Raw genomic sequence first — 27,627 nt, 5'->3', positions numbered from 1 at the left:
GAGGAAATGGAAAAACAGGTGAAAGAAACGGACCGTAGAAATCGCATTTTCATCACATCATTGTTTCTACATTTGGGTCATAAATCAAGTCCATTGGAATTACAGTTTCCTTGCTCCTTAAACTCATTACCCTAGTACGACGATTGCACCTCATTTAAAGCCTGACCGCATCTAAATATCAAACCAATCGTTATGATAACACCTAAGATACATAGGAGAAACTTCCCAACATCCATTATAACTCCTTGGGCCCATTCTCCTAAACCGGAGAACCAATTTTGCGGGTTCAACCATGACACCCAACCAGTCAGCTCATTACTCACAGCAGCAAGGGTGAGATTGTGTCTTCTGCGAAATTCCTACTTTAGTTGGAGAATATCGTCCATCTTTTGGTCTATGACCTCGACCGGGTCCTCGGTGCTATTCGTAATATATGTGCAACATTTCACGCCGTATTGTGTTGCCAGTGTGACACAATATCCGCCTGTTACTGCTGTGAGGTAATTAAGAACCATTCTATGCTGGACTAGTTCTGTTTTGTAAGCCTGAAGTTCCCTTCCAGTATACCTAAACGTGTCATCATACATTTCAGTGATATTATCTAACAAATTGGCGAGCGCAGAAATGTATTTATAATTCAACACTCCTCTAGCGGTGTGAGTGATATCTAACGCGATTAAGAATTGAATCCCGGTGGATTCACTGATCATGTCAGAGGCCGGGTGCTCTGTTCTTTCTATCAGGTGCCGTTTAACGATGTGCTCGTAATGAGTATGAGTATAAGGAGTTTGGGCAACACGGTGTATGTCTTTCATTTTGTCATGTGATACAGTCATTACTTCAGGCAGTACTTTTCCAATATAACACAATCCTTCAGAGTTTGGGGCAAGCCACTTATACGCCTTTCTCCCGCATATGAAATATGCATCATCGGGGAGAACATATGGGACGGAGTAGGACATAACCATATTACACACCTTCCATGTGAAATCTCCTAACCCTAATTCTTCCATCTGCTTAGTACACGTATCAGGTTGTACGATATGTGCACAGTATCCTGGTGATACCTCTCCAACTCTCGTAATCCTATTTCCTAAGGTATACCTATACCGGAAAGATTTTCCTCTACTGGCTATGTGGCGTATAAGCTCTGTATCTGTAGGCATTCTATCTGCTCTGTGTGAAAAGGTCATGGTTTGATTACTCCATGACACTTCCCAATTTCCCGGCTTTCGGGGATTGGAGATGTTAAAACATAATAGGGACCTATCCACATGGTATTGGTGGAGCTTCAAACTAGGAGGGCTGGAGATATTAAACCTCCTGTCCACCGGTCTCCCACCACTTAACTCAAGTACCTCCCCTAATGTTAAAGGAAATGGTACTAGCCCTGATTTGCTATGACCTTGAGGTACTTGAGAGCATACCCAACAATCTGTTTTATTTAACACACTACCCACTAAAGAGTGATAGTCACTCAAGGGATGCCGGTCCATATGGAGATTAAAACTGGATTGGCATTTCTTTATGCACCCATCCTCAATGACATTGTTACAAAGCCGACAGATACAGTTTTCTTCAGCTAACAATCCTTCACAATTCCTTCTATGGTCAATGCTATCGGATCGTTTTCTAATACTCGCCTTTACTTGTTGGTTAAGTTGTTCTTGGAAAACTACGCCTCCATTTCTGTCATCAGAACCCATTCCAGAACCTCTCTCGAACTCCATGGTACTCTCGCCGGAACAGACTGCTCTGGTCAACATCATGGTCAACAGGAAAATCCGGATCACAGTCTCTTGGGGCAAGTCCATCTTGTAGGAGGAAACGGAGAAGAATGAGAAGGGGGAAAAAAATAATTTGAGGGAGAGGGGATGGGAAGTTGGAGAAAAACAATAAAAGGGAACAGGGGATCGACAACTGCTTTTGATCTTGTGGTTCTCGATGCTCAGGTGCCGCCTTAGTCCTCCTGGAACAGACACTCTAGTGATACAACCTCTACCGTCTGTTCCTTATCACAGAACTTCTCTGGATCAACGACCTTCTTACAGTGGGACGAATGAACCCAAGTCTCTCTCTCAGCAACCTTCAATGCTGTAGTGCTAGTCAATAAGACCTGGTATGGTCCTTCCCATCTGTCAATAAGGCAACCTGAGCGTAGAAAATTCTGTATCATTACATAATCCCCAGGTTCAATGTCATGACAATTACTATCTGGTAAGTCAGGAATCACTAACTTCAGATTATCATTTTGATTCCTTAACTGTTTACTCATGTTAATCAAGTATTTTACAGTCACTTCATTGTTACACTTCAAATCATCCTGAGGGTTAATCATAACATGCGGTTGTCGACCAAACAAGATTTCAAAGGGAGACAGATTAAGAGGGGACCTGGGAGTGGTTCTGATGCTGTACAGTACAATGGGTAAAGCTTCTGGCCATGTCAATCCTGTCTCTGCCATCACTTTACTCAGTTTATTTTTAATAGTGCTGTTCACTCTTTCCACTTTCGCACTCGCCTGTGGACGGTATGGAGTGTGCAGCTTGCTATCAATTCCCATCAATTTACACATTCCTTGAAAGACATCACCTGTAAAATGGGTACCCCTATCACTTTCGATAATTCTAGGGATACCATATCTACATACAAATTCCTGCACAATTTTCTTAGCAGTAAACATAGCGGTATTTGTGGCCGCCGGAAATGCTTCGACACAATTTGAGAAAACATCTATACAAACAAGTACATATTTCAAATTTCGACAAGGGGGTAATTGAATAAAGTCAATCTGTATTACCTGGAAAGGGCCGCCGGCAGGTGGGATATGGGATGGTTCTGTTGGTATTGTTTTTCCGATGTTCTTTCTCAGACAGGTAAGGCATGACATTGCCCTTTTACTCGCATGAGAAGAAAATCCTGGGGCACACCAATATGCTCTTACCAACTTGCACATCCCTTCCTTGCCCAGATGAGTCAGCCCGTGAGCTGCCTCAGCTAAACATGGAAGATATGCTCTGGGGGCCACCGGTTTACCTTGTCCATCCGTCCAGAGTCCTGAGGACTCCTGGCCATATCCCTTTGCCTTCCAGACTGCCTTTTCCTGTGTGGAACACAAATTTTGCATCTCACACAACTTCTGTGTGTTGATGGTATTAAATACCATCAGTTGTGTGGTGTCTGTCTGTCTGGGGGTACCAGCTGCTAATTTAGCCGCTTCGTCTGCTCGGCTGTTACCAAGTGATATTGGGTCTTGGCTATATGTGTGTGCTTTACATTTGATAACAGCCACTCTGTCGGGTTCCTGTATCGCTGTTAGAAGCCTTTTTATGTGAGCTGCATGCGCTACCAGTGTACCAGCTGCCGTCATGAAATTTCTGAGGCGCCATAGGGCTCCGAAATCATGGACTACCCCGAATGCGTATCTGGAATCGGTGTAGATATTGGCTGATTTGCCCTTAGCCAATTCACATGCTCTGGTTAGGGCGACCAGTTCAGCAACCTGGGCTGAGTGAGGTGGGCCTAGCGGTTCCGCTTCTATGGTGCCTTGGTCATCTACGACTGCGTATCCAGTACACAAGTCTCCCGAGTCTGACTGTCTATGACAACTACCGTCCGTGTAGAACGTAAGTTCTGCATCTTCCAGTGGGTTGTCACTGATGTCAGGCCTTGCGGTAAAATTTTGGGTCAAATATTCCATACAATCATGAGTGTCTTCCTTTGTATTAAATCCTCCTTCCCCACCACTCTCATCTTCCACCCTTTTTGCCTGTCCAGGCACACCTGGGAGATATGTTGCAGGGTTTAATGCACTGCATCTCCTTATGGTGATGTTTACGGGGGCCATTAGTGCCAATTCCCATCTTGTAAACCGCGCTGATGAGACGTGTCTGGTTTGGGCAGAATTTAACAAGGCTGACACTGCATGTGGTGTATGAATTGTGAGGTTGTGACCTAGCACGACGTCTTCGCTTTTCGTTACTAGCAATGCTATCGCAGCAACGCTTCGCAAGCATGTGGGGAGGGATCGCGCTACCGTATCTAGCTGAGCGCTGTAGTATGCTACTGGCCTGCTGGCATCACCGTGCTTTTGGGTTAGTACACCTGCCGCGCAACCAGCACTTTCTGTTCCGTATAGTTCAAAGGGTTTCCCATAGTCAGGCATACCCAATGCTGGTGCCTGCGTTAGGCACTGTTTAAGTCTCTCAAATGCTGTCTCAGACTCGTCTGTATGCGAAATCCGATCAGGTTTGTTTGAGGAGACCATTTCCTGCAAGGGTAACGCTAGGATGGAAAACCCTGGGATCCAGTTACGGCAATACCCACACATTCCTAAAAATGTTCTGATCTGTTGCTGGGTTTGTGGCAGAGTCATGTCTCTAATTGCTTGAATTCTATCAGCGGTCAGGTGTCTCAGTCCTTGTGTTAGACAGTGTCCCAAATATTTTACCTTAGTTTGGCATAATTGCAACTTGTCTTTGGAAACCTTGTGTCCTGTGTCTGAAAGATGAAACAGGAGCTGTTTCGTATCCTTCAGGGATGCTTCCAATGAATCAGAACACAGTAGTAGATCATCCACGTACTGTATTAATACTGATCCACTCACTGGTTGGAAAGACTGTAAACAATCATGCAAAGCCTGAGAAAATATACTTGGACTATCTATGAATCCTTGTGGTAATCGAGTCCATGTGTATTGGACTCCTCTGTATGTGAATGCAAACAAATATTGACTGTCAGGGTGCAGAGGCAAGCGCTCTATTATGGGATAAACTCCTAACTCCACCTCTGGCTTCAGAGGGTACTGTGGGATTTTTGTAGTTATCCTACCATCTTTTACTTGTACAACTACCGGAGCTACGTTTGCCATTAATCCAGTGTCCTGTCCATCTTTTGTCCAAAGTGACTCTGGTATCTGAGATGTCATTTCTTTTACTTGGGAGGGAGTCCTATTTGTCATAATGGTATGTGACATTAATTTTGACGGGGAGTCTAACATGTCTCGTACTTCCTGAGCGTGATTCTCAGGTATGTCCAAGAATACACCTTCAGGAGTACAATAAATGACGCACCCCATTTTACACAATAAGTCTCTACCCAGGAGATTGGTCGGTGCCGATGCAGCCAGCAAAAAGGAATGCTTGGTATGTAACGGCCCTACTGTAATCTCGGCTGGTTTGCTAACAGGGTAGTGCTGGACTACTCCCGTTACCCCTATGGCTGGAATTGTCTTACCAGTGGTTCTCATGCCCACTGTCGAATTTATCACTGATTTGGCCGCCCCTGTGTCTACAAGAAAGTTTAATGATTTACCAGCTACATTGATTGCAATTTCTGGTTCACTTCCAAGGCTTGCAATCAATTTTACTGGCTGCAGATTACAGGTATGGCCACACCCCTATTGGGTATGGTGACCTCCCTGAATCCCGCTGGCAGCAACTACTTGTGAGGGAGTTAGCTGGGAACTACCAGAGGCTTGCCAATCTCTGTTTGGGGGGTATCTTTTTGTTTCCCCTGCATGTGGCTCATAACTCCGTTTCTGCGGACCCTGCTCCCAATGTTGTGTGTCGTGTCGTTGTCTAGGGGGTTGATAAGATTTTTGTACATTTCTCGATCTACAGTCTCGTGCAAAGTGTCCCTGTTTGTGACAAAAATAACATGTTACCACATTTGACTTACCCACAGGGTTTGGTGATGTTAACACAGGCTGTTTTGTGGTCAGGGCCTGTATACTTACTGCCATTAACTTATCACTTTGTTGTTCCCTGTGTCTGGTGATGTTCCTATCGTGATCAATAGCAGCCTCTCTCAAAGTAGCCACAGACAGACCTCGCCAACATGGTTGTGTGGTCTGTACCCTAGTCTTTAATGATTCTTTTAAACCATCCATCAGTACCGATACTGCTACTTCTCGATGGTTTATGTTTGTTTTAATGTCCTCTATGCCTGTGTATTTTGCCATTTCTGATAATGCTCTGTGAAAATACTCTGCAGCTGTTTCTGACTCCTTCTGTTTAATGGAGAATATTTTGTTCCATTTAACTACGGCTGGGAAATACTCCTTTAACTGTAAGCTTATTCTTTTTACATTGTCTTTGTTGTACACATCTGTAAGAGGTACATCCTGATCTAATCCACAGTCAGCTAAAAATTGAGTTGCGTCAACATTGGAGGGTAAACATGCTCTCAGCAATATCTGCCAGTCTTTGTTGTTGGGCTCTACAGTGTTACCTAGGTCTCTGATGTATTTTTGGCTGGCAACTAAGTCTTTTCTAGGGTCAGGGAATTCAGACACTATGGTCCTTAATTCCATTCTGGAAAATGGGCTATACATGGCAATGTTCCTCACAGGGGTGACTCCTGATGTGTCAGTTTTCCCATTTGGAACAGCTATTACCCTAACAGGATTAACTCTAACAATATCACTCTGTGTGGGTTCTACAGCCTGTGGTGAAATGGCTTCAGCATAGTGTATGGTGCCGTACTTACCTGTAGATACGACCTCACCTATCCCTCCGCTAGGGGCCCTTGTTACTAATCTCGTGGGTGGAGCTGTGCCTACTGTGGTCTCTGCTATGGTGGCTGCTAGAGAGAGCGCTGAAATTGTTGCCGATTCGTCTTCTTGATCACACTCCTGAGGAAAGTTCAAAACAGGGTACAACTTGCACGGGTTAATACTTGCATTGGTTAATTGGTTAACATTATCTTTAACATTTACACAGTTGCTAAGTGTTTGTGTGTTACACCTTAGTGCGTCATTCTCCGCAACCAATTTCTCTCCCGATATATATGGTGGCGGTGGGGCCGTGGCTATCAGTTTTCTGATTGAGCCAGATCCCGCCGCCTGAGCCAATCCTCTCTGTATGTCACCCTCCTGTTGCCACAACTGCAAATAATCATAATGCTTGATTCGTCTCTTTGCTGATTTAATGAGACATATCCTTCTCCTTAAATTCGTTAACACTTCTGTGCTGAAGCTACCTACTCTTGGGAATTTCTCCCCGTCATGTACCGTCATTCTCTCCCATTCATCACATAAAACCTCTGTGTGTGAACCGTATTTTTCACACATCACGTACCTTGCCGACCCAACTGGTCGGTTCACTGAATCAACCCGAACCGAGGTTGATCGCCCCCTACCTGAACAAGTGGCCCCCATAGTTCGAAGGTGTTGCTTTATTCAGCCAACCCTTACGCAAACCAAAATGTTCAAAATAGGCTGACGGTGGCGGTTTACCGAGTACCCCACTCACTCGCCCACGCCGACCAATACGACCTGATCACACCGATATGGTGCTGGCGTACTCGACCCAGGGCCCCTGCGACCTGAACCTCTATTTACTGGAACCTGTGAGGGTGATCCGAAGAACACTTACTCTTTCCAGTAACTATTGGTTGTTGGATAGTTCCTGAGTGAGCAGCGAACTTCCCTTAAAATAAAAAAAAATTACACAAATCACGTTAGAATGTACAAATAGCGTTTATGACCTTCGTACACAAATCGTACCGGTCAGGTTTACTAATGTACACAATTACGTGCGGTACAATCGTTCAGCACATAAGCAACTAATCTTATGTACGGAGCGACCAGTGGAATCGAAAATTGCGGCTGCGAATTCCTTCAGCTAGAGCTTGTATGGCCTATATTGGTGTTGCACCAACCCTTTCTTGGTGTTGTGCCTGTGGACTGTATAGCGGACTTCCTTGTCTGCTGTACCTGAACCTGTTGGTCTGCTATGACCTCCTGGTCTGTTACAGTATGACCTCCTGGTCTGCTACACTCTAATGCTCAAATTGTATGTTTTAACCAGGGATGCCTCCCTAGCCACCATGTACATCACTTACACGCATGTACCTCACGAGAACTCGACTTTTCTTGTGGTTCAACCTGTAAAATTGTATACAACACACTCACTCACCACATGTACACTTTTGTTTCTATTTCTATTTCTGCGCAGAAATTTCTCTTTAGACCAGATGTGTTACAAATTAGGAGAAGGATCTATTAATTTAAATTTCGAATTTAAAATAAATTTGTGCGATTTATCACCTTGCGTTATTTACCGCGTTGCGCTATTTATCGCGTTGAGAAGCGGAAAAAAAAAAAAAACTTGTGATTTAAGTTACGTGGGCGTACCCGAACGCTCCGCTGCGTGATATACGCTGCGTGCGTCGGCCTTTGGTTTGCGTACGCAAGTCTCAGTCCTTTGTTAGAGACACGTGTACGCAAAATAAAGATCCACCGTAACACAATTTATACGTTTATCAATGTAGATGATCCTTGATCATCTACCGCGCACCACACTGACTTCGCCTTGTCTCTCAGGCAGAGCTGTGTGTTTGTCTATACTTTAACTATATTACCTTTACTTTTACACTTTGAAATAGCGGCAAATCTCTCTTAGCACGTTTATCAACTATATAATAGCAAACAGGAGAGTGATATACGAAAATACACGAATGAAAAGAAATGCAGATATGCGTGCGTGTGTACGCAAGACAGAAAAATAAACAGTTTTAAAAGAGACTAGCGTGTTGTTCTTACCTCCGGTTCCCGGATTCCTTCAGCACCCTTTACTAAGAGAAGCAGACGCTTATCCAAACAGCACTACGAGGAATATGATCTCCCGCCCTTTGCTGCTGGATAATGTCTGCTGTAATTACCTAGTGCAGATATGTGAAGGACAGGACGAGCCCGCAATTGTTAAAGCAGATTATTTATCTTATATAATACCCTTTATGAGGTCTAAGAACACTGTACGCTAACTACGTATGAAGTACCGTAAGGGTACGCACGTTGCGTAACAATCGCTTAGCCGTGGTCGAGACGCTCAAGCGTTACGTTCGCTCACGGCCAAGAGATCACTGGCAGGCACGCTATTGGCTGCCGACTACCGTAATGATTCGCTATAGCGATGCGACCGCTCGAGACCACGAGGAGATCACCAGCGGCGCATACGCTCACAATGTAAAACCTTTATATCTAAACCATAAACAGTGTATTATGCAGTAAACCCTTTGTGTAGTGATATGGTGTAAATGCAACACAGTATAACCTTACTATCTTAAAAGCAGTTTGAGCGTCACCGACGCTCTGAGAATACTTAACTCTATAAGAAATACACAGATACCTGGGCTTAGGGTCCAACGCCTAATATATATATATTTTGAATGATATACTTGCAAAAGAATTAATACAAATACAAATCATACACTACAATATAACATAGACTAACTAACCAGGTAACTACACAGTAAATACAATACAATTAAGTTTAAGAGAAAAATGAGAGAAAGAGAAGAGAGAGAAACATATGGCCCATAATAACAAGAGAGAAACAGTATGATTACGGAGAAAAACTTACGCACAAAGGAAACGATCGCATGCGCCTCTGGACATCCAGCTCCCGATTTTCAGCAATGATAACCGTTGAAGAGTGAGAGCTGGATGTGATCGGCCTTTCTATTTATGCCCCACACACAATGCAATTCAATGGTCCCTACAATCTCATTGTTCATTGGACACAGGAATTCCTCCTCGCATTATAACAAAAGGTCATAGGTTGATTCATACAGGTGGGCTGTGACTATTTCCAACAGCTCAGGTGGGAGGGAAACTGGGTTTCCCGCCGCATGGGTAATAAAGTGCAAATAAAGTAAATGTTCATAAACTTCTTATGTCCATAACTATTCGCACGAGCGATTGATCTGCTTCAAACCAACACCGGAATATTTCTAATTAAATATTCTTCCGATGGATACTAAACACCACTGTATTTCTCCTGTTTGACCCTTCGTATCAAACAAAGAGGGATTTCTCTGTTCATGAACATTCTATATTAACCAAACTTTCAGAATCTATCAAAGGGACCATGATCTACAAAATACATTATATAGTGAAAATATGTAACGATTGAGTCGCACGCTACGATCACATAAACTCTACCGTAAATACGCATACCGTGCGCCTGCGGGTGCCCGCGACTGTGAGTATGCGCACGTACGGGAGAGCGTACGCATGCGCAGCACGGACCTGTGTGAGGTGCAAATATGGTAGTGTGCATAGAGATATTTTTCTGACTTTGACATAATATAAGGTAACCAGATGTAAAAAAAAAGTTCTCTCTGGATTCGGCATCGAGAGCACTCAATCCAGTCCATTTGAAACATATATGTGATACGGGGTAACATTAAGGTGAGAGATGGATCCATCTAGATAGAATACTGTAGTTTTTTTTTGGTTGCTGCTGCTATGCGTGCTAGTATAATAACTAGAGATTTGCACCGTAAATTTTTTGGGTTTTGGTTTTGGATTCGGTTCCGCGGCCGTGTTTTGGCTTCGGACGCGTTTTTGCAAAATCCTCCCTGAATTTTTTTTTGTCGGATTCGGGTGTGTTTTGGATTCGGGTTTTTTTTTTACAAAAACCCCTCAAAAACAGCTTAAATCATAGAATTTGGGAGTCATTTTGATCCCATAGTATTATTAACCTCAATAACCATAATTTCCACTCCTTTTCAGTCTATTCTGAACACCTCACAATATTATTTTTAGTCCTAAAATTTGCACCGAGGTCGCTGGATGACTAAGCTAAGCGACACAAGTGGCCGACACAAACACCTGGCCCATCTAGGAGTTGGCACTGCAGTGTCAGGCAGGATGGCACTTCAAAAAAATAGTCCCCAAACAGCACATGATGCAAAGAAAAATGAAAGAAAAAAAGAGGTGCAAGATGGAATTGTCCTTGGGCCCTCCCTCCCACCTTTATGTTGTATAAACAGGACATGCACACTTTAACAAACCCATCATTTCAGCCACAGGGTCTGCCACACGACTGTGACTGAAATGACTGGTTGGTTTGGGCCCCCACCAAAAAAGAAGCAATCAATCTCTCCTTGCACAAACTGGCTCTACAGAGGCAAGATGTCCACCTCCTCCTCATCGTTCGATTCCTCACCCCTTTCACTGTGTACATCCCCCTCCTCACAGATTATTAATTCGTCCCCACTGGAATCCACCATCTCAGGTCCCTGTGTAATTTCTGGAGGCAATTGCTGGTGAATGTCTCCACGGAGGAATTGATTATAATTCATTTTGATGAACATCATCTTCTCCACATTTTCTGGAAGTAACCTCGTACGCTGATTGCTGACAAGGTGAGCGGCTGCACTAAACACTCTTTCGGGGTACACACTGGAGGGGGGAGGGGGCAACTTAGGTAAAATAAAGCCAGTTTCTGCAAGGGCCTCCAAATTGCCTCTTTTTCCTGCCAGTATACGTACGGACTGTCTGACGTGCCTACTTGGATGCGGTCACTCATATAATCCTCCACCATTCTTTCAGTGGTGACAGAATCATATGCAGTGACAGTAGACGACATGTCAGTAATCGTTGGCAGGTCCTTCAGTCCGGACCAGATGTCAGCACTCGCTCCAGACTGCCCTGCATCACCACCAGCGGGTGGGCTCGGAATTCTTAGCCTTTTCCTCGCACCTCCAGTTGCGGGAGAATGTGAAGGAGGAGTTGTTGACGGGTAACATTCCGCTTGACTTGACAAATTTGTCACCAGCAGGTCTTTGAACCTCTGCAGACTTGTGTCTGCCGGAAAGAGAGATACAACGTAGGTTTTAAATCTAGGATCGAGCACGGTGGCCAAAATGTAGTGCTCTGATTTCAACAGATTGACCACCCGTGAATCCTGGTTAAGCAAATTAAGGGCTCCATCCACAAGTCCCACATGCCTAGCGGAATCGCTCTGTTTTAGCTCCTCCTTCAATTTCTCCAGTTTCTTCTGCAAAAGCCTGATGAGGGGAATGAAAAAACCAAAGACAGAAACAAATCTGCTTAAAGCGCCTAAAAATATTAATAAAAGGTTCAAACAGCAGTGGGGCGCAGCCAAAAAGGCACTGTGTATGTGCCTCTAGTAGTTAATGCACAGAAGAAAAAAAAAAAAAATTGGCTGCGCCTACAGTGTTGTTAATATACCAAAATTATGGAGAGCTGACCAAAATATGTAAAAAATATATATATATTTATTAAAATAATAATAACACACCAATGAATAATTATTACACAAATATAAAAAACTTGTAAATTTGTATGTACTCTGAAAAACCGTAAGTATATCTAATGAACGGTATCCACAAGTTAAAAATGGTTAAAGCAATGTATTGAATGTTAACTCAGTGTAAATATAAATTTGTAACACTGTTTAAGAAATGTATCATTACTGTTACATGCTTAGTAAAATAGTATCGCTTAAAAGAAATAGCTAGTAGCAAATTTAGCTACAGGTGCAGAGGCAGCATGTACACTCTAGCTCAGTGGTGGCCAACCTGTGGCTCTTGAACCTCATGTGGCTCTTTCTTTATTCAAATGTGGCTCCGGACACTCAAAGTCACGTGACCACAACAGATCCGGAAACTGCTGCACTCCAGCCAGACACGCAGCAGCACTACGGAAACTGAGAACTGAGAAAGCCAGATACTAGAGGTGAGACACCGATTGGCAAACAGAGGACACATAAGGGGCTGCTGCAATGGCATGAGGTGTATTTTCGGAGGGCTGTAGTGACACATGAGGGTCCTGGCAGGAGTGACACAGGAGAGAGCTGGCAGGAGTGACTCATGGGGGAGTTGGCTGTAGTGACATACTATAGGAGTGTGCTAGCAGGAGTGACACATGAGGTAGCTGGCTGAGGTGACACAGTAGGGTATGTGGAAGTGGCTTTTTAAATGTATTTTATGTTGGATCTGGCTTTAAAAATGTATTTTATGTGGATCTGGCTTTTTAAATGTATTTTATACCAGCGGTGTGGCCTAGCAGGCACAAGGCCACACCCCATTTTTGCATGTGCGCCTGTGGCTTGATGTCGGCTCTTTGACGTAACTAACAAGATTTTTGGGCTCTTTGTTTCTGACTGGTTGGCCACCCCTGCTCTAGCTAGTAAAAACATAGAAATCCCAACACGAGAAAAAAACAATTAATAGTAATCTATATTGATCTGTCCTGGGGCTATATACACCGAGCGTCCTCGGTCAAGTCCACTAAGGCCCACTGAATTATTTGACCAGGGAAAAGAAATGAGCTAAAATGCTCTGGCAAGGGCTGCTATATATTTACCGGCATCTTTGTAATGATATACCCGTAATCTTCAAGTAGTCTCCCAAGGGCTAGGGGAAATCCTTTTGTGCCCACTTGGATGAATTGGCCAGTATTGGTAGTCAGAGAGGTGTTGCTGACTAGCTGGTTATGCTGTGCAATAGCTGTGGCCAGGGACGCCGTAAGTGTGGTTACTTGCACGGAGAGACCTCTGGTAGCTGTGAGCACCGTAACATCACACTGGCCGTGGTCGTCCTTAATTGCAGGGAGAAACCTCTGCTGGCTGTAGGCGCCGTGCAATGGCGCTGGCCAAAGCCGCCGTTTGTTGCAGGGGTTTTCAGCAGAGGGAAGGCAGCCGCTGGAAATGAAACTTGAAGTGCTGGGTAATAGCGTTAGCCGGAGCAGTCTCTTGCGGATGAAGGGAGATCTTCTATAAAGTAACGGGACGTGTCCCCGTGTAAGCGATACCAATGGATAGAGTTCAGTGATCGGTAGTGATGAGGGGAATGACCTGATTCAGGCTGGCAGTGTCTGAACTGACTTCACGTGTGGCAAGTTCAAAGGGTTCCAGAACCTTGCACAACGTTGAAATCATTCTCCACTGCGCTTGAGTCAGGTGCATTCCCCCTCCTTTGCCTATATCGTAGGCAGATGTATAGGCTTGAATGGCCTTTTGCTGCTCCTCCATCCTCTGAAGCATATAGAGGGCTGAATTCCACCTCGTTACCACCTCTTGCTTCAGATGATGGCAGGGCAGGTTCAGGACTGTTTGCTGGTGCTCCAGTCTTTGGCACGCGGAGGCTGAATGCCGAAAGTGGCCCGCAATTCTTCGGGCCACCGACAGCATCTCTTGCACGCCCCTGTCGTTTTTTAAATAATTCTGCACCACCAAATTCAATGTATGTGCAAAACATGGGATGTGCTGGAATTTGCCCACATGTAATGCACGCACAATATTAGTGGCGTTGTCCGATGTCACAAATCCTCAGGAGAGTCCAATTGGGGTAAGTCATTCTGCGATGATGTTCCTCAGTTTCCGTAAGAGGTTGTCAGCTTTGTGCCTCTTATGGAAAGCGGTGATACAAAGCGTAGCCTGCCTAGGAACGAGTTGGCGTTTGCGAGATGCTGCTACTGGTGCCGCCGCTGCTGTTCTTGCTGCGGGAGGCAATACATCTACCCAGTGGGCTGTCACTCATATAGTCCTGAGTCTGCCCTGCTCCACTTGTCCACATGTCCGTGGTTAAGTGGACATTGGGTACAACTGCATTTTTTAGGACACTGGTGACTCTTTTTCTGACGTCTTTGTACATTTTCGGTATCACCTGCCTAGTGAAATGGAACCTAGATGGGATTTGGTACCGGGGACACAGTACCTCAATAAAGTCTCTAGTTGCCTGTGAATTAACGGTGGATACCGGAAACACGTTCCTCACCGCCCAGGCTGCCAAGGCCTGAGTTATCCGCTTTGCAGCAGGATGACTGCTGTGATATTTCATCTTCCTCGCAAAGGACTGTTGGACAGTCAATTGCTTACTGGAAGTAGTACAAGTGGTCTTCCGACTTCCCATCTGGGATAACGATCGACTCCCAGCAGCAACAACAGCTGCGCCTGCAGCAGTAGGCGTTACACTCAAGGATGCATCGGAGGAATCCCAGGCAGGAGAGGACTCGTCAGACTTGCCAGTGACATGGCCTGCAGGACTATTGGCTTTCCTGTGTAAGGAGGAAATTGACACTGAGGGAGTTGGTGGTGTGGTTTGAGGAGCTTGGTTACAAGAGGAAGGGATTTAGTGGTCAGTGGACTGCTTCCGCTGTCATCCAAAGTTTTTGAACTTGTCACTGACTTCTGATGAATGCGGTCCAGGTGACGTATAAGGGAGGATGTTCCTAGGTGGTTAACGTCCTTACCCCTACTTATTACAGCTTGACAAAGGCAACACACAGCTTGACACCAGTTGTCCGCATTTCTGTTTAAATAATTCCACACCGAAGAGGTGATTTTTTTTTTTTGTATTTTGACCAGGCATGTCAATGGCCATATTCGTCCCACGGACAACAGGTGTCTCCCCGGGTGCCTGACTTAAACAAACCACCTCACCATCAGAATCCTCCTTGTCGATTTCCTCCCCAGCGCCAGCAACACCCATATCCTCATCCTGGTGTACTTCGACAGTGACATCTTCAATTTAACTATCAGGAACTGGACTGCGGGTGCTCCTTCCAGCAATTGCAGGGGACATGCAAATGGTGGAAGGCGCAACCTCTTCCCGTCTAGTGTTGGGAAGGTCAAGCATCGCAACCGACACAATTAGACTCTCCTTGGGGATTTGTGATTTAGAAGAACGCACAGTTCTTTGCTGTGCTTTTGCCATCTTAACTCTTTTAAGTTTTCTAGCAGTAGGATGACTACTTCCATCCTCAGGTGAAGCTGAACCACTAGCCTTGAACATAGGCCAGGGCCTCAGCCGTTCCTTGCCACTCCGTGTCGTAAATGGCACATTGGCAAGTTTACGCTTCTCCTCAGATGATTTTGATTTAGATTTTTGGGTCATTTTACTGAGTTTTATTTTTTGGGATTTTACATGCTCTCTACTATGACATTGTGCATCGGCCTTGGCAGACGATGTTGATGGCATTTCATCGTCTTGGCCATGACTAGTGGCAGCAGCTTCAGCACGAGGTGGAAGTGGATCTTGATCTTTCCCTATTTTACCCTCCACATTTTTGTTCTCCATTTTTTAATGTGTGGAATTATATGCCAGTAATAGATCAACGTATAATACTGGTGGTCACTGGTCAGCAAAACTCTGCACTGTACTCCTCCTATATAATATACTGGTGGTCCCCAGTCCCCACAATAAAGCAGTGTGAGCACAGATATATGCAGCACACTGAGCACAGATATGGAGCATTTTTCAGGCAGAGAACGTATAATACTGGTGGTCACTGGTCAGCAAAACTCTGCACTGTACTCCTCCTATATAATACTAGTGGTCCCCAATCCCCACAATAAAGCAGTGTGAGCACAGATATATGCAGCACACTGAGCACAGATATGGAGCGTTTTTCAGGCAGAGAACGTATAATACTGGTGGTCACTGGTCAGCAAAACTCTGCACTGTACTCCTCCTATAATACTGCCGGTCCCCAGAATAAAGATATTTGCAGCCCCCTGAAACAAAGTGAGAGGACGCCAGCCACGTCCTCTCACTATCATTTCCAATGCACGAGTGAAAAATGGCGGCGACGCACGGCTCCTTATATAGAATCCGAATCTCGCGAGAATCCGACAGCAGGATGATGACGTTCGGGCGCGCTCGGGTTAACCGAGCAAGGCGGGAGGATCCAAGTCGCTCGGACCTGTGAGAAAAAAGGTGAAGTTCGGGCGGGTTCGGATCCCGAGGATCCGAACCTGCTCATCACTAATAATAACCTATTTCCTACATAGAGTCTAGATGGGCCTGAAGAATAGTAATAATTCCACATGGCCCATTACATGGATATCTTAAAAGGAATATGTAATACGTTGTTGATAAAGGTATGGGATTGAACTTCTGGCCAAAATGCTTAGACCAAATCACAGGACCACATACAATGGATGATATCAGCAGCCGGTTGAGAACATTTGAAACCGTTTGAATTGTCTGAAATTCCAGTTACATTACACAGAGCTAATTTTACTGCTAAACTTTGTTATCAGCTGTATTACATTTCAGCATCTATGGATGAAAGGAATTGTTTAGTGTTATGCATGATTTAATGATAGTTGGTAGCAAGATGTCTGGAGTTGTCACTTGCCATTTGGTAAGCCATGTGGTCAATTTAGAAAGATCCAAATTTTTCCTAATGAAATCGTAGATGTAGAAAATGGGTTTTATGGTAAGAACTTACCTTTGTTAAAACTCTTTCTGCGAGGTACACTGGGCTCCACAAGGAATGGACAATGGGGTGTAGAGTAGGATCTTGATCCGAGGCACCAACAGGCTCAAAGCTTTGACTGTTCCCAGAATGCACAGAGCTGCCTCCTCTATAACCCCGCCTCCCTGCACAGGAGCTCAGTTTTTAGTTAACCAGCCCAATGCAGTAGCAGGAAAAGAGACGACAATGGTTAGTAGCCACAAACACCACATTCTCACGACAGGAGACGTGTCAGCGGCTAATGCCATACCAACCCAAAGAAGCGAAGTGCGTCATGGTGGGCGCCTTGTGGAGCCCAGTGTACCTCGCAGAAAGAGTTTTAACAAAGGTAAGTTCTTACCATAAAACTCGTTTTCTGCTGCGGGGTACACTGGGCTCCACAAGGAATGGACAATGGGGATGTCCTAAAGCAGTTCCTTATGGTAGGGGACGCACTGTAGCGGGCACAAGAACCCGGCGTCCAAAGGAAGCATCCTGGGAAGCGGCAGTATCGAAGGTATAGAACCTTACGAACGTGTTCACGGAGGACCACGTAGCCGCCTTGCACAATTGTTCAAGAGTCGCACCACGTTGGGCCGCCCAAGAAGGTCCAACAGACCGAGTAGAATGGGCCTTAATGTGATCAGGAGCAGAGAGACCAGCCTTCACATAAGCATGTGCAATCACCATTCTAATCCATCTGGCCAGGGTTTGCTTGTGAGCAGGCCAGCCACATTTGTGAAATCCAAACACAACAAAGAGAGAATCAGATTTTCGATTAGAAGCCGTTCTCTTCACATAGATACGGAAAGCCCGTACCACATCCAAAGACCGCTCTTTGGGGGACAGATCAGGAGAAACAAGTGCCGGAACTACTATCTCCTGGTTAAGGTGGAACGAAGAAACCACCTTAGGTAAATATCCGGGACGAGTCCTAAGAACCGCCTGGTCACGGTGAAAAATCAGATATGGAGAGCTACAGGACAAAGCACCCAAATCCGACACTCTTCTAGCTGAAGCAATAGCCAGCAGAAACACCACCTTAAGGGAAAGCCATTTAAGGTCATCTGAACCAAGAGGTTCAAACGGAGACTCTTGTAACGCCTCCAGAACCACTGACAAGTCCCAAGGAGCCACAGGCGGGACATAGGGAGGTTGGATACGCAACACACCCTGAGTAAAGGTATGCACATCAGGTAAGGTCACAATTTTTCACTGAAACCATACTGACAAGGCAGATATTTGAACCTTGAGGGAGGCCAGACGCAGGCCTAAGTCCAGGCCCTGCTGAAGAAAAGCCAACAACTTGGCTATACTAAACTTGGAAGCGTCATAATCGTTAGATGCGCACCAAACAAAGTAAGAATGCCAGACCCTATAGTAAATCCGAGCCGAAGCCGGTTTCCGGGCCCGCAACATAGTTCGAATGACCGCCTCAGAAAACTCTTTAGCCCTTAGGACGGAAGCTTCAAGAGCCACGCCATCAAAGACAGCCGGGCTAGGTCCTGGTAGACACAGGGGCCCTGAACGAGGAGGTCTGGGCATTGTGGAAGTAGAATTGAATGCTCTGACGATAGGCCTTGCAGGTCTGAGAAAAAGTGCCGTCTGGGCCACGCCGGAGCTATGAGAAGCAGAATTCCTTTTTCTTGCTTGAACTTCCGAATTACCCTGGGCAGGAGTGACACCGGAGGGAACACGTACGGCAACCGAAACGTCCACGGCACCACCAGCGCATCCACGAATGCTGCTTGAGGATCCCTAGTCCTTGCTCCGAAGACCGGAACCTTGTGATTGTATCGAGATGCCATCAGATCTACGTCTGGAGGCCCCACTTTTCCACTATGAGTTGAAACACTTCTGGATAGAGGCCCCACTCGCCGGCATATACGTCCTGACAACTAAGAAAGTCCGCTTCCCAATTCAGGACTCCCGCAATGAATATGGCCGGTAGATGGCGTTCTGCCCACTGTAGAATCCGTGAGACTTCCTTCATTGCCAAACGGCTTAGAGTGCCGCCTTGATTATTTATGTAAGCCACTGTGGTGGCGTTGTCCAACTGTACTTGAACAGGACGGTTCTGAATCAAATGCTGGGCTAGGTTCAATGCATTGAAGACCGCCCGCAATTCCAGAATGTTGATTGAGAGGAGGGACTCCTCCTTGGACCACCAACCCTGAAGGGAGTGTTGCTCCAGCACCGCGCCCCAACCTCGTAGACTGGCATCTGTCGTCAATAGGACCCAGTTGGATATCCAGAAGGGACGGCCCCTGCACAATTGTTGGTCCCGGAGCCACCAGAGCAGCGATAGACGGACCTCCGGAGTTAACGAGATCATTTGAGACCTGATCCGGTGAGGCAGGCCATCCCACTTGGCTAGGATCAGCCTCTGGAGGGGACGAGAGTGAAATTGAGCATACTCCACCATGTCGAATGCTGATGAGGCCCAGCACCTGCATCGCCGAATGTATCGACACTTGCGGACGAGAAAGGAAGCAACAAATCCTGTCCTGAAGCCTCAGGACTTTCTCCTGGCACAAGAACAACCTCTGGTTGTGAGTGTCCAATAGCGCTCCCAGGTGCACCATGCTCTGAGCAGGGACCAGGGAGGATTTCTTCCAGTTGATGAGCCACCCGTGGGCTTGTAGAAACCGGACCGTCACATCTAGATGACGCAGGAGAAGTTCTGGGGAATTTGCCAGGATCAACAAGTCGTCCAAACACGGCAGTATCCTGACCCCTTGACGGCGGAGTACCACCGTCATCGCCGCCATAACTTTTGTAAAGACTCGCGGAGCCGTTGTTAAACCAAAAGGTAACGCCCGAAACTGGTAATGGCGGTTGCCAATCGCAAATCTCGGGTATTGCTGATGCGACACCGCTATAGGAATATGTAGGTAAGCATCCTGTATGTCCAGGGAGACCATGTAGTCCCCAGGTTCCAAGGCCAGAACTATAGAGCGAAGGGTTTCCATACAGAATTTGGAAACCTTCACAAACCTGTTCAATGCCTTGAGGTTGAGAATGGGCCGTGAGGACCCATTCGGTTTCGGGACTAGAAACAGCGGAGAATAGTACCCCCGGCCCCTCTGCGCAAGAGGCACCTGTACTACGACTCCTGTATCCAGGAGGGTCTGTACCACCGAATGCAGAGTATTTGCCTTTGTCTGGTCCAATGGGACGTCTGTCTGGCAAAATCGTTGAGGGGGTCGGTTTTTGAAGGCTATGGCGTAACCTCGAGTGATGACTTCCCGTACCCAGGCATCTGAAGTGGTCTTCAACCATTCCTGGGAATACCCTAGAAGCCGGCCCCCCACCCTGGGATCCCCCAGAGGGAGGCCCGCCCCGTCATGCGGCAGGCTTATCGGTCTTGGAAGCTGGCTGACGGGCCGCCCAGGCTCTTTTGGGCTTAGGCTTACCAGGTTTGGGAGTGCGGGCCTGCTTGTTGTACGCCTGACCTTTTGCTTTACCTGAAGGATGAAAGGGGCGAAAGGAAGTACCTTTAGCCTTTGACACAGAAGGAGCAGTACTTGGCAGACGGGCAGTTTTGGCAGTAGCCAAGTCAGCCACAATCTTATTTAAGTCCTCCCCAAACAGAATATCTCCCTTTAAAAGGGAGCACCTCCAGGGTTTTTTTAGAATCCAGATTCACAGACCAGTATCTCAGCCACAGTATCCGGCGAGCCAAGACTGACGTAGTGGAGGCCTTGGCTGCTAGGACACCGGCATCAGAAGCTGCCTCTTTAATATAACGAGAAGCTGTGACAATATAAGACAAGCATTGTCTGGTATGGTCAGAGGAGATTTCAGCTTCTAACTCCAAGGCCCATGCTTCAATAGTCTCTGCAGCCCATGTTGCTGCAATAGTGGGCCTTTGTGCAGCACCCATGAGGGTGTAAATCGCTTTAAGACAACCCTCCACACGCTTATCCGTAGGCTCTTTTAGAGACGTGACTGTAGGGACCGGTAGAGCTGAGGAAACAACCATCCTAGCCACATGTGAGTCCACAGGAGGAGGCGTTACCCAATTCTTAGACAGCTCTGGCGCGAGGGGATAGCGAGCTAGCATCTTCTTTTAAGGCACGAACTTCGTACCTGGGTTTTCCCAGGGTTCCTGACGTAGATCGATTAGGTGGTCAGAGTGAGGTAAGATTTGTTTAACCACCTTCTGACATTTGAACCTATCTGGTTTCTTAGGAGGGACCGATGGCTCGGGGTCATCCGTAATCTGCAAAATCAATTTTATAGCCTCCAAAAGATCAGGAACATCCACATGTGAACTACCCTCGCCATCAGCCGCATCTGAATCAGAACCTGTGGGGTCAGTGTAAGTGCCGTCTTCATCCGACGACGTGTCAGTGACAGCAGTGGATTGTGAGGAGACAAGTGCTAGCTTAGAGGACCCCTTGGGCTTAGGCGAGTGCTGGTCAGACTTGTTAGTAGTCAGGGACTGGTTCAACTTCTTTAATTGAGCAGATAAATCGTCCGCCCATGGCGGGTTAGCTGCAGGGACCACAAACGGTTGTACCAGCATAGGGGGTCCCATAGCGGGAGTTAGTTTATGAACTAGCGTATGTAGAAGCGTGGAAAAAGCAGCCCAAGGAGGGTCATTATGTGCCTCCGGTGCCACAATCCCACTGGGGGGCAAGGAGCCCCCAGAACCAGATCCCACAGCTACTATATTTTCCTCATATGGGTCTGTGGCTTCAGCAACACCAGCAGTGTGTTCAGCCCCAGCACCGTTACCCTCAGAAGCAGACATGATATAACTTGCAGTATCAGGTAACACAGTACAATTTGTCAGCAGCACAATACCTCTTACCCAAACCCCTGCGCAGTGTAGTCAGCACCAGCAGAGATAAAGGAGAGATATGGTGACTAAATCACAGAGAAAAATACGTATTAGAGTATATCTTTGTGAAAATCCTATATCAAATAAAACCTGACGCACCAAGCCCTCTCAGGTTATAGAATATAGGGATAGCAGGTTGAGTGAAAGACACGAAATGGACACCACTCAGCTATCAAATGCACACACAGATAGTTACAGTTTGTATAATGCAGAGGTTATTACCAACAATAATACTGCACTGGACTAGCTTACATATATAGCTATATAGATATAACAGTACACAGTAAGAACTGGATGTATATCACAGGGTAATTGCACTAGAAAACCATGACTAAATGCACTCTTTCTTAACTAACACTGACTAAAAGGCAGGTAGAATACTAAAGTGTCATGTAAAGTCACAGCGCTGACAACCAGGCGGCTTTACACAGGAGGATTTGCCCGAGCATTCCCAGGAACAGTGAGTTGAGGGATAATGGCGCCGCAGACACTGCCAGGAAATGAGGAAAAGACAGGTATGCAGCTCCAGGGTGGGAACATTTTCAGAAAATGGCGCCCTGGGGCTGGGGGAGGGGCCTCAGGTCCAAGCCCTATCCCCCTGCTGGCAAAACCACCGGGTACTGTGGGCTCTATAAACTGGTTTAAAGAGAAAACCTGACCTGTCCCATGCCCTGCTGATCGTGGGATCGCCTGCACTGCCATAGTGTCCACCGCCAGCGCGCGCGGCCCGCCTCCCACTGACAGCGGGACTTACTTACGACCTCCCGAAGCATGGCCACGCGATCCTGGAGAGCCCCCGTCGTGTGTGTGCCTGACGTGAAGAAAAACGGAGCCTCCTGCTGTAGTTACCCGGCAACCAGGGCTCGGGAGTATACAGCGCCGCTGGGGAGAGCCGGAGCTGCAGCAGTGAATGTCTACTGACATTTACCACCGCTGCTGCCCTTGAAGTCTTCACTTTTTCCTCAGAAAAAAGCTCTTCTTAGGGCTGCCTGGAGCAGCCCCTCTGTTAAGTGCCTGCTACTGCAGCACCAACTACAAAACTGAGCTCCTGTGCAGGGAGGCGGGGTTATAGAGGAGGCGGCGCTGTGCATTCTGGGAACAGTCAAAGCTTTGAGCCTGTTGGTGCCTTGGATCAAGATCCTACTCTACACCCCATTGTCCATTCCTTGTGGAGCCCAGTGTACCCCGCAGCAGAAAAGGCATTACCCAGACGATATTGTACCATGAGATCTAAAGAATTGAATTTCTCTGTACAGATGGAGCCACGCTAATCGTGGCTCCGTCTGAGCCACAGCGCGCCCGCCTAGTTGTGCCTATCGCTGTGAATGGGACGACCGTGCGTGTGAGACATGCACGTGCCCCATTCACAACAATGGGAGCGTCGGTGCACTTCCGTAGCGGGACTAGGCGCCGAATCGCCTAGTCCCACCTGGAGTGCACGTCTGCGATGGAGCCGCACTAGATGAGTGCGGCACCATCTGTAGGTTGAAGAATACTCAACAATCTGTTGATGTAACTACGAACTTGGAAGTAAGCAAATAAAAGGAAGCTGAAGATCTGGAAATCTTTCTTTTAGTTTACCAAGGTTGAGGACAGAGGAGCAACTATCAGCCATAAATTGATATGCCATATTTAGACCAGAGAGATGCCAAGATCTGAAGATAGTAGAAAATCACGAGTAAAAACAAAGTGTGTGAAAGATATGGGCCCTCATTCCGAGTTGTTCGCTCGCTAGCTGCTTTTAGCAGCATTGCACACGCTAAGCCGCCGCCTACTGGGAGTGAATCTTAGCTTTGCAGAATTGCGAACTAAAGATTAGCAGAATTGCGAATAGAATTGCGAATAGAAATTTCTTTGCAGTTTGTGAGTAGCTCGAGACTTACTCTGCCACTGCGATCAGTTCAGTCAGTTTCGTTCCTGGTTTGACGTCACAAACACACCCAGCGATCACCCAGACACTCCCCCCGTTTCTTCAGACACTCCCACGTTTTTTCCAGAAACGCCAGCGTTTTTTCGCACACACCCATAAAACGGCCAGTTTCCGCCCAGAAACACCCACTTCCTGTCAATCATACTACGATCACCAGAACGATTAAAAATTTTCGTTAAGCCGTGAGTAAAATAACAAACTTTTGTGCTAATTTACTTAGCGCACGCGCACTGCGAACATTGCGACTTATCGCACCGATGCGAAGAAAAAGAACGAGCGAACAACTCAGAATGAGGGCCATATTGCGTGAGATGCACAATGTCTTTTGCGTGAGATGCACCATGCAGAGCAGGGCATATTTAAAAGAGGGTTAGCTTTGATGTCGTTAAACTACCTGGAGGTATATGTAATAAATTGACCAAGTCATGTTCTGGACTGAATGCTTGATCAAATTTCTTATAAAAAAAATTATCCAGACTCCCTATCCAATCCAGTGCATACCTATAATTGGCTGCTAATGCATAATCTTGGGCACATGGTAAATTTAATTCCATGCAGCGACAAAGGTTGTTGTAGTTTTAGTAGCGAAATCCTAGGTCATTTTCCAGGCCAAATTAATTTAGGGGCTGATTCAGACCCTTGTGCTGATGTGCAAAAATTTTCTGCACATCTGTGCGTATACCGGTATGTGCATGTGCAAGGACCCAAACTGCATTCTTTTCAGAACGCAGTTTAAAATCTGGAGGGGGGCGGCAACGGAGTGTTTTCTCACACATCTGAATTAGGCCCTTAGTGAATGCCCCATTAATGACCCTAACATATCTTTTAGCAAGTAGAAAAGGCAGCATCTGGAGTGGGTAGCGAAGCCTTGGAAAAGAGATCATCTTGTTTAGGTGGCATCTCCCTATATAGGAAAGTGGCAGATGTTTGCACTTATCAAATCATTTAACATCTGTCTAATTGAGTGGGAAAAATGTTCTGAATATAGATTATCAATATTAGCAGAAATTCAAAGCCCTAGATAGGTCAAACAGCCTTGTGCCCAGCGGAAGGGGAACATTGCCCCCCACCCCTGTCTAGCCTCTGATGCTAATGCCTCTGTTTTATTGAAGTTAACTAAAAATCCTGATATGATGTGAAAGTCCTTTAGTTATTTCTGTAATAATGGTAGAGCAGTCCTAGGTTCACCAAAATATAAAAGGTCATCAGTGAATGCAGATACCTTGACTGATTGATCGCCTAGTGATATTCCTTTCCAAAGATTAGTTTTAACAAAGGTGCGTATCAGTGGGTCAAGTGCAAGATTAAATAGCAATGGGGAGAGGGGGCAGCCTTGGCGTGTTCCCCTAGATACATTTTAAGAGGAAGAATCGGGATTATTTATTGTTAGATAAGCTGTTGATTAAGAGGATAATGGGCGAAAAATACCAATAAATTCCGGACCACATTGTTGTAAATGTAGGATACGTAAAATATGTGACCAGGAGATGCGATCAAAAGCCTCTTCAGCATCGCAACTGACAATAATGGTTTACTTACAGTATTTTTAGTCTGTTTAGTTTGCAACATGGCGGCCACTAGCATATGAATGTTGTGTACAGAAGTGCAACCTTTAACCAATCCATTTTGTGCCGGGTGAAGAAAGTCTAGGAAGTATGCATTGGAGGCGTTGAGCTAGTAATTTAGTGAATAGTTTCAGATCTTGGTTTAAAAGTGATATAGGTCTCTCTGATTGCACTTGTGTGCAGTCCTTCCCAGGTTTTGGGAATACTATAATTCAGGCCTCCGTGAAACTGGATGGCTGAACCTTACCAGATATCATAGAGTTAAAGTGAGAAGGTGGGGCATTATGTGAGTTTGGAGTGTCTGATAATATTCAGCCCCAAATCATCTGGTCCAGGAGATTTGCCCTAGGACAGAGGCTTAATTATAGGCAATAGTTCTATTTCGGTTATCTGTGCTACCAAATCAGCTCTCGTCTCTTCTGTTAGTGTCGGTAGGCTGGCTTCTTTCAAAAATTTAAATCCCAAAGCGGGAGACTCCGGAGGGGCTGAGTAAAGTTGCTGGTAATATTGTTGAAACCTAGCTGATATTTCTGAGGATTTAGTAATAGGATTATTGGAATCAAACTTAAGTTGTGGAATATGAGCAAACTAGGTTAGTAAATAACCTACCCGCTTTTATTACATAATCGAAAGTATATTATATTGGGTATCAGGAGTAAATTGGGCACGTTCCGTACACATGTCATACGCCCGTTTAGCCTCCACTTATGCCTGTCTTGCTTCGACTGATTCATTTAAAATAAGCTGATCATAAGCCATTGCCAATTTCTTACTATATTCCTCCAATTTAGAGGTTAAGCGCTTGCGTCTCCTGGTCACATGTTCCATAATTTGGCCAGAAGAACAGGCTTCGAAGCTGCCCAAAATAGGTGTATATTCTCTAGATGTTCTGTATTATCATTAGCAAAGTTCTCTCAATATGATTACGGAAATCAGTAGATTTGCTCAAATAAGTTGGAAAGCTCCACTTATAAGATGTGGAGATCTGGTTTATCAAAGCCAGGGTGAACCATACTGGGGCATGATCCGAAAGGACTATTTGGGCAATTCCAGAATTTATTACTCAATGAAATAATGAAACAGAAAGCAACCAGAAATCAATGTGAGAAGATGTATGGTGAGGATGTGGGTAAAAAGAATATTCTTGTGACAAAGGATGTTGGCATCTACATGGATCACATAATTGCAGAGAATCTACGAGCAAGGTTAAAGGAGAAGTGTACTTGGTTGCTGTTTGGTTGCGGTCACAATATTGATGACGAGATCCCGGCTGTTAGATGGCCGGGGCGAACTCTATGAAGTCCCTTGCGGGCTCGCTGTGCTGGCCACGCAGTAGGCTCAATGGCTCGTTGCACTCGCCACAGGTTCTTTTCCCACCCTGTTGGTGTCGTGGACACCCACGAGTGGGAATAGTCCCTGTTGGTCGGCATGCCGACTGGCGGGATATGCAAGGTTCGGGATCCCGGCATTGGTATTGTGACCCCCTACAAGCATGCGTAATGTAGATGAACAAGTTCTCTCATAAATAAACTGTAATATCTTGTTGCAAGTACAGTAACTAACAGGTCATATGTGGGCCCATCTAGTGGTCTAATCTGACCACATAAATTACAATGATACCTACTGTACTGAATGTCTATTCTTTTGTTACAGATCTTGGTGATTCTTCGAAACCCAAAGGACACAGCGGTGTCTTATTACCATTTCACTAACAGCTATCCTATGCTTCCTACCTACAGCTCTTGGGACTTGTTCTTCCAAGATTTTATAAGTGGAAACAGTAAGTTATCCGTACAAATATTGTATCATTGGATGCAGAAAGATCAGTGAGATCAGCTAATGTCACCATTTTAGTGGTTTGTATTAGAGATAAGCGGGTTCGGTTCTCCGAGATCCGAACCCCCCCGTACTTCACCTATTTTACACGGGTCCGAGGCAGCCTCGGATCTTCCAGCCTTGCTCTGTTAACCCGAACGCGGACGAACGTCATCATCCCGCTGTCGGATTCTCACGAGATTCGTATTCTATATAAAGAGCCGCGCGTCGCCGCCATTTTCACTCGTGCATTGGAGATTGAACGGAGAGGACGTGGCTGCGTTCTCTCCCTGAAAAGCTCCGTATCTGTGATCAGTGTGGTGCAAATATCTGTGCTCAGTGTGCTGAAAATATCTACGTTCTCTGCATGAAAACGCTCCATATCTGTGCTCAGTGTGCTGCAAATATCTGTGCTCAGTGTGCTGCATTGTGGGGACTGGGGACCGCCAGTATATAATTATAGTAGTACAGT

General features: G+C 45.9%; 1 protein-coding gene across 1 annotated transcript in view; it reads left to right on the top strand.

Annotated features, from left to right (window-relative positions):
- LOC134910170 (sulfotransferase 6B1-like) overlaps nt 1-27,627 on the top strand; it is a 101,521-nt gene that overhangs the window by 36,529 nt on the left and 37,365 nt on the right. The window contains exon 4 of the mRNA XM_063917895.1: nt 26,994-27,120. Within this exon, the coding sequence (XP_063773965.1) occupies nt 26,994-27,120 (127 nt within the window). The remainder of the gene's footprint in view (nt 1-26,993; nt 27,121-27,627) is intronic.

This window comes from Pseudophryne corroboree, chromosome 4 (assembly GCF_028390025.1).
Source record: "Pseudophryne corroboree isolate aPseCor3 chromosome 4, aPseCor3.hap2, whole genome shotgun sequence".
Lineage (NCBI taxonomy): Eukaryota > Metazoa > Chordata > Amphibia > Anura > Myobatrachidae > Pseudophryne > Pseudophryne corroboree.
Note: the sequence above shows the minus strand (reverse complement) of the source record. Positions and strands in the feature narration are given on the sequence as shown.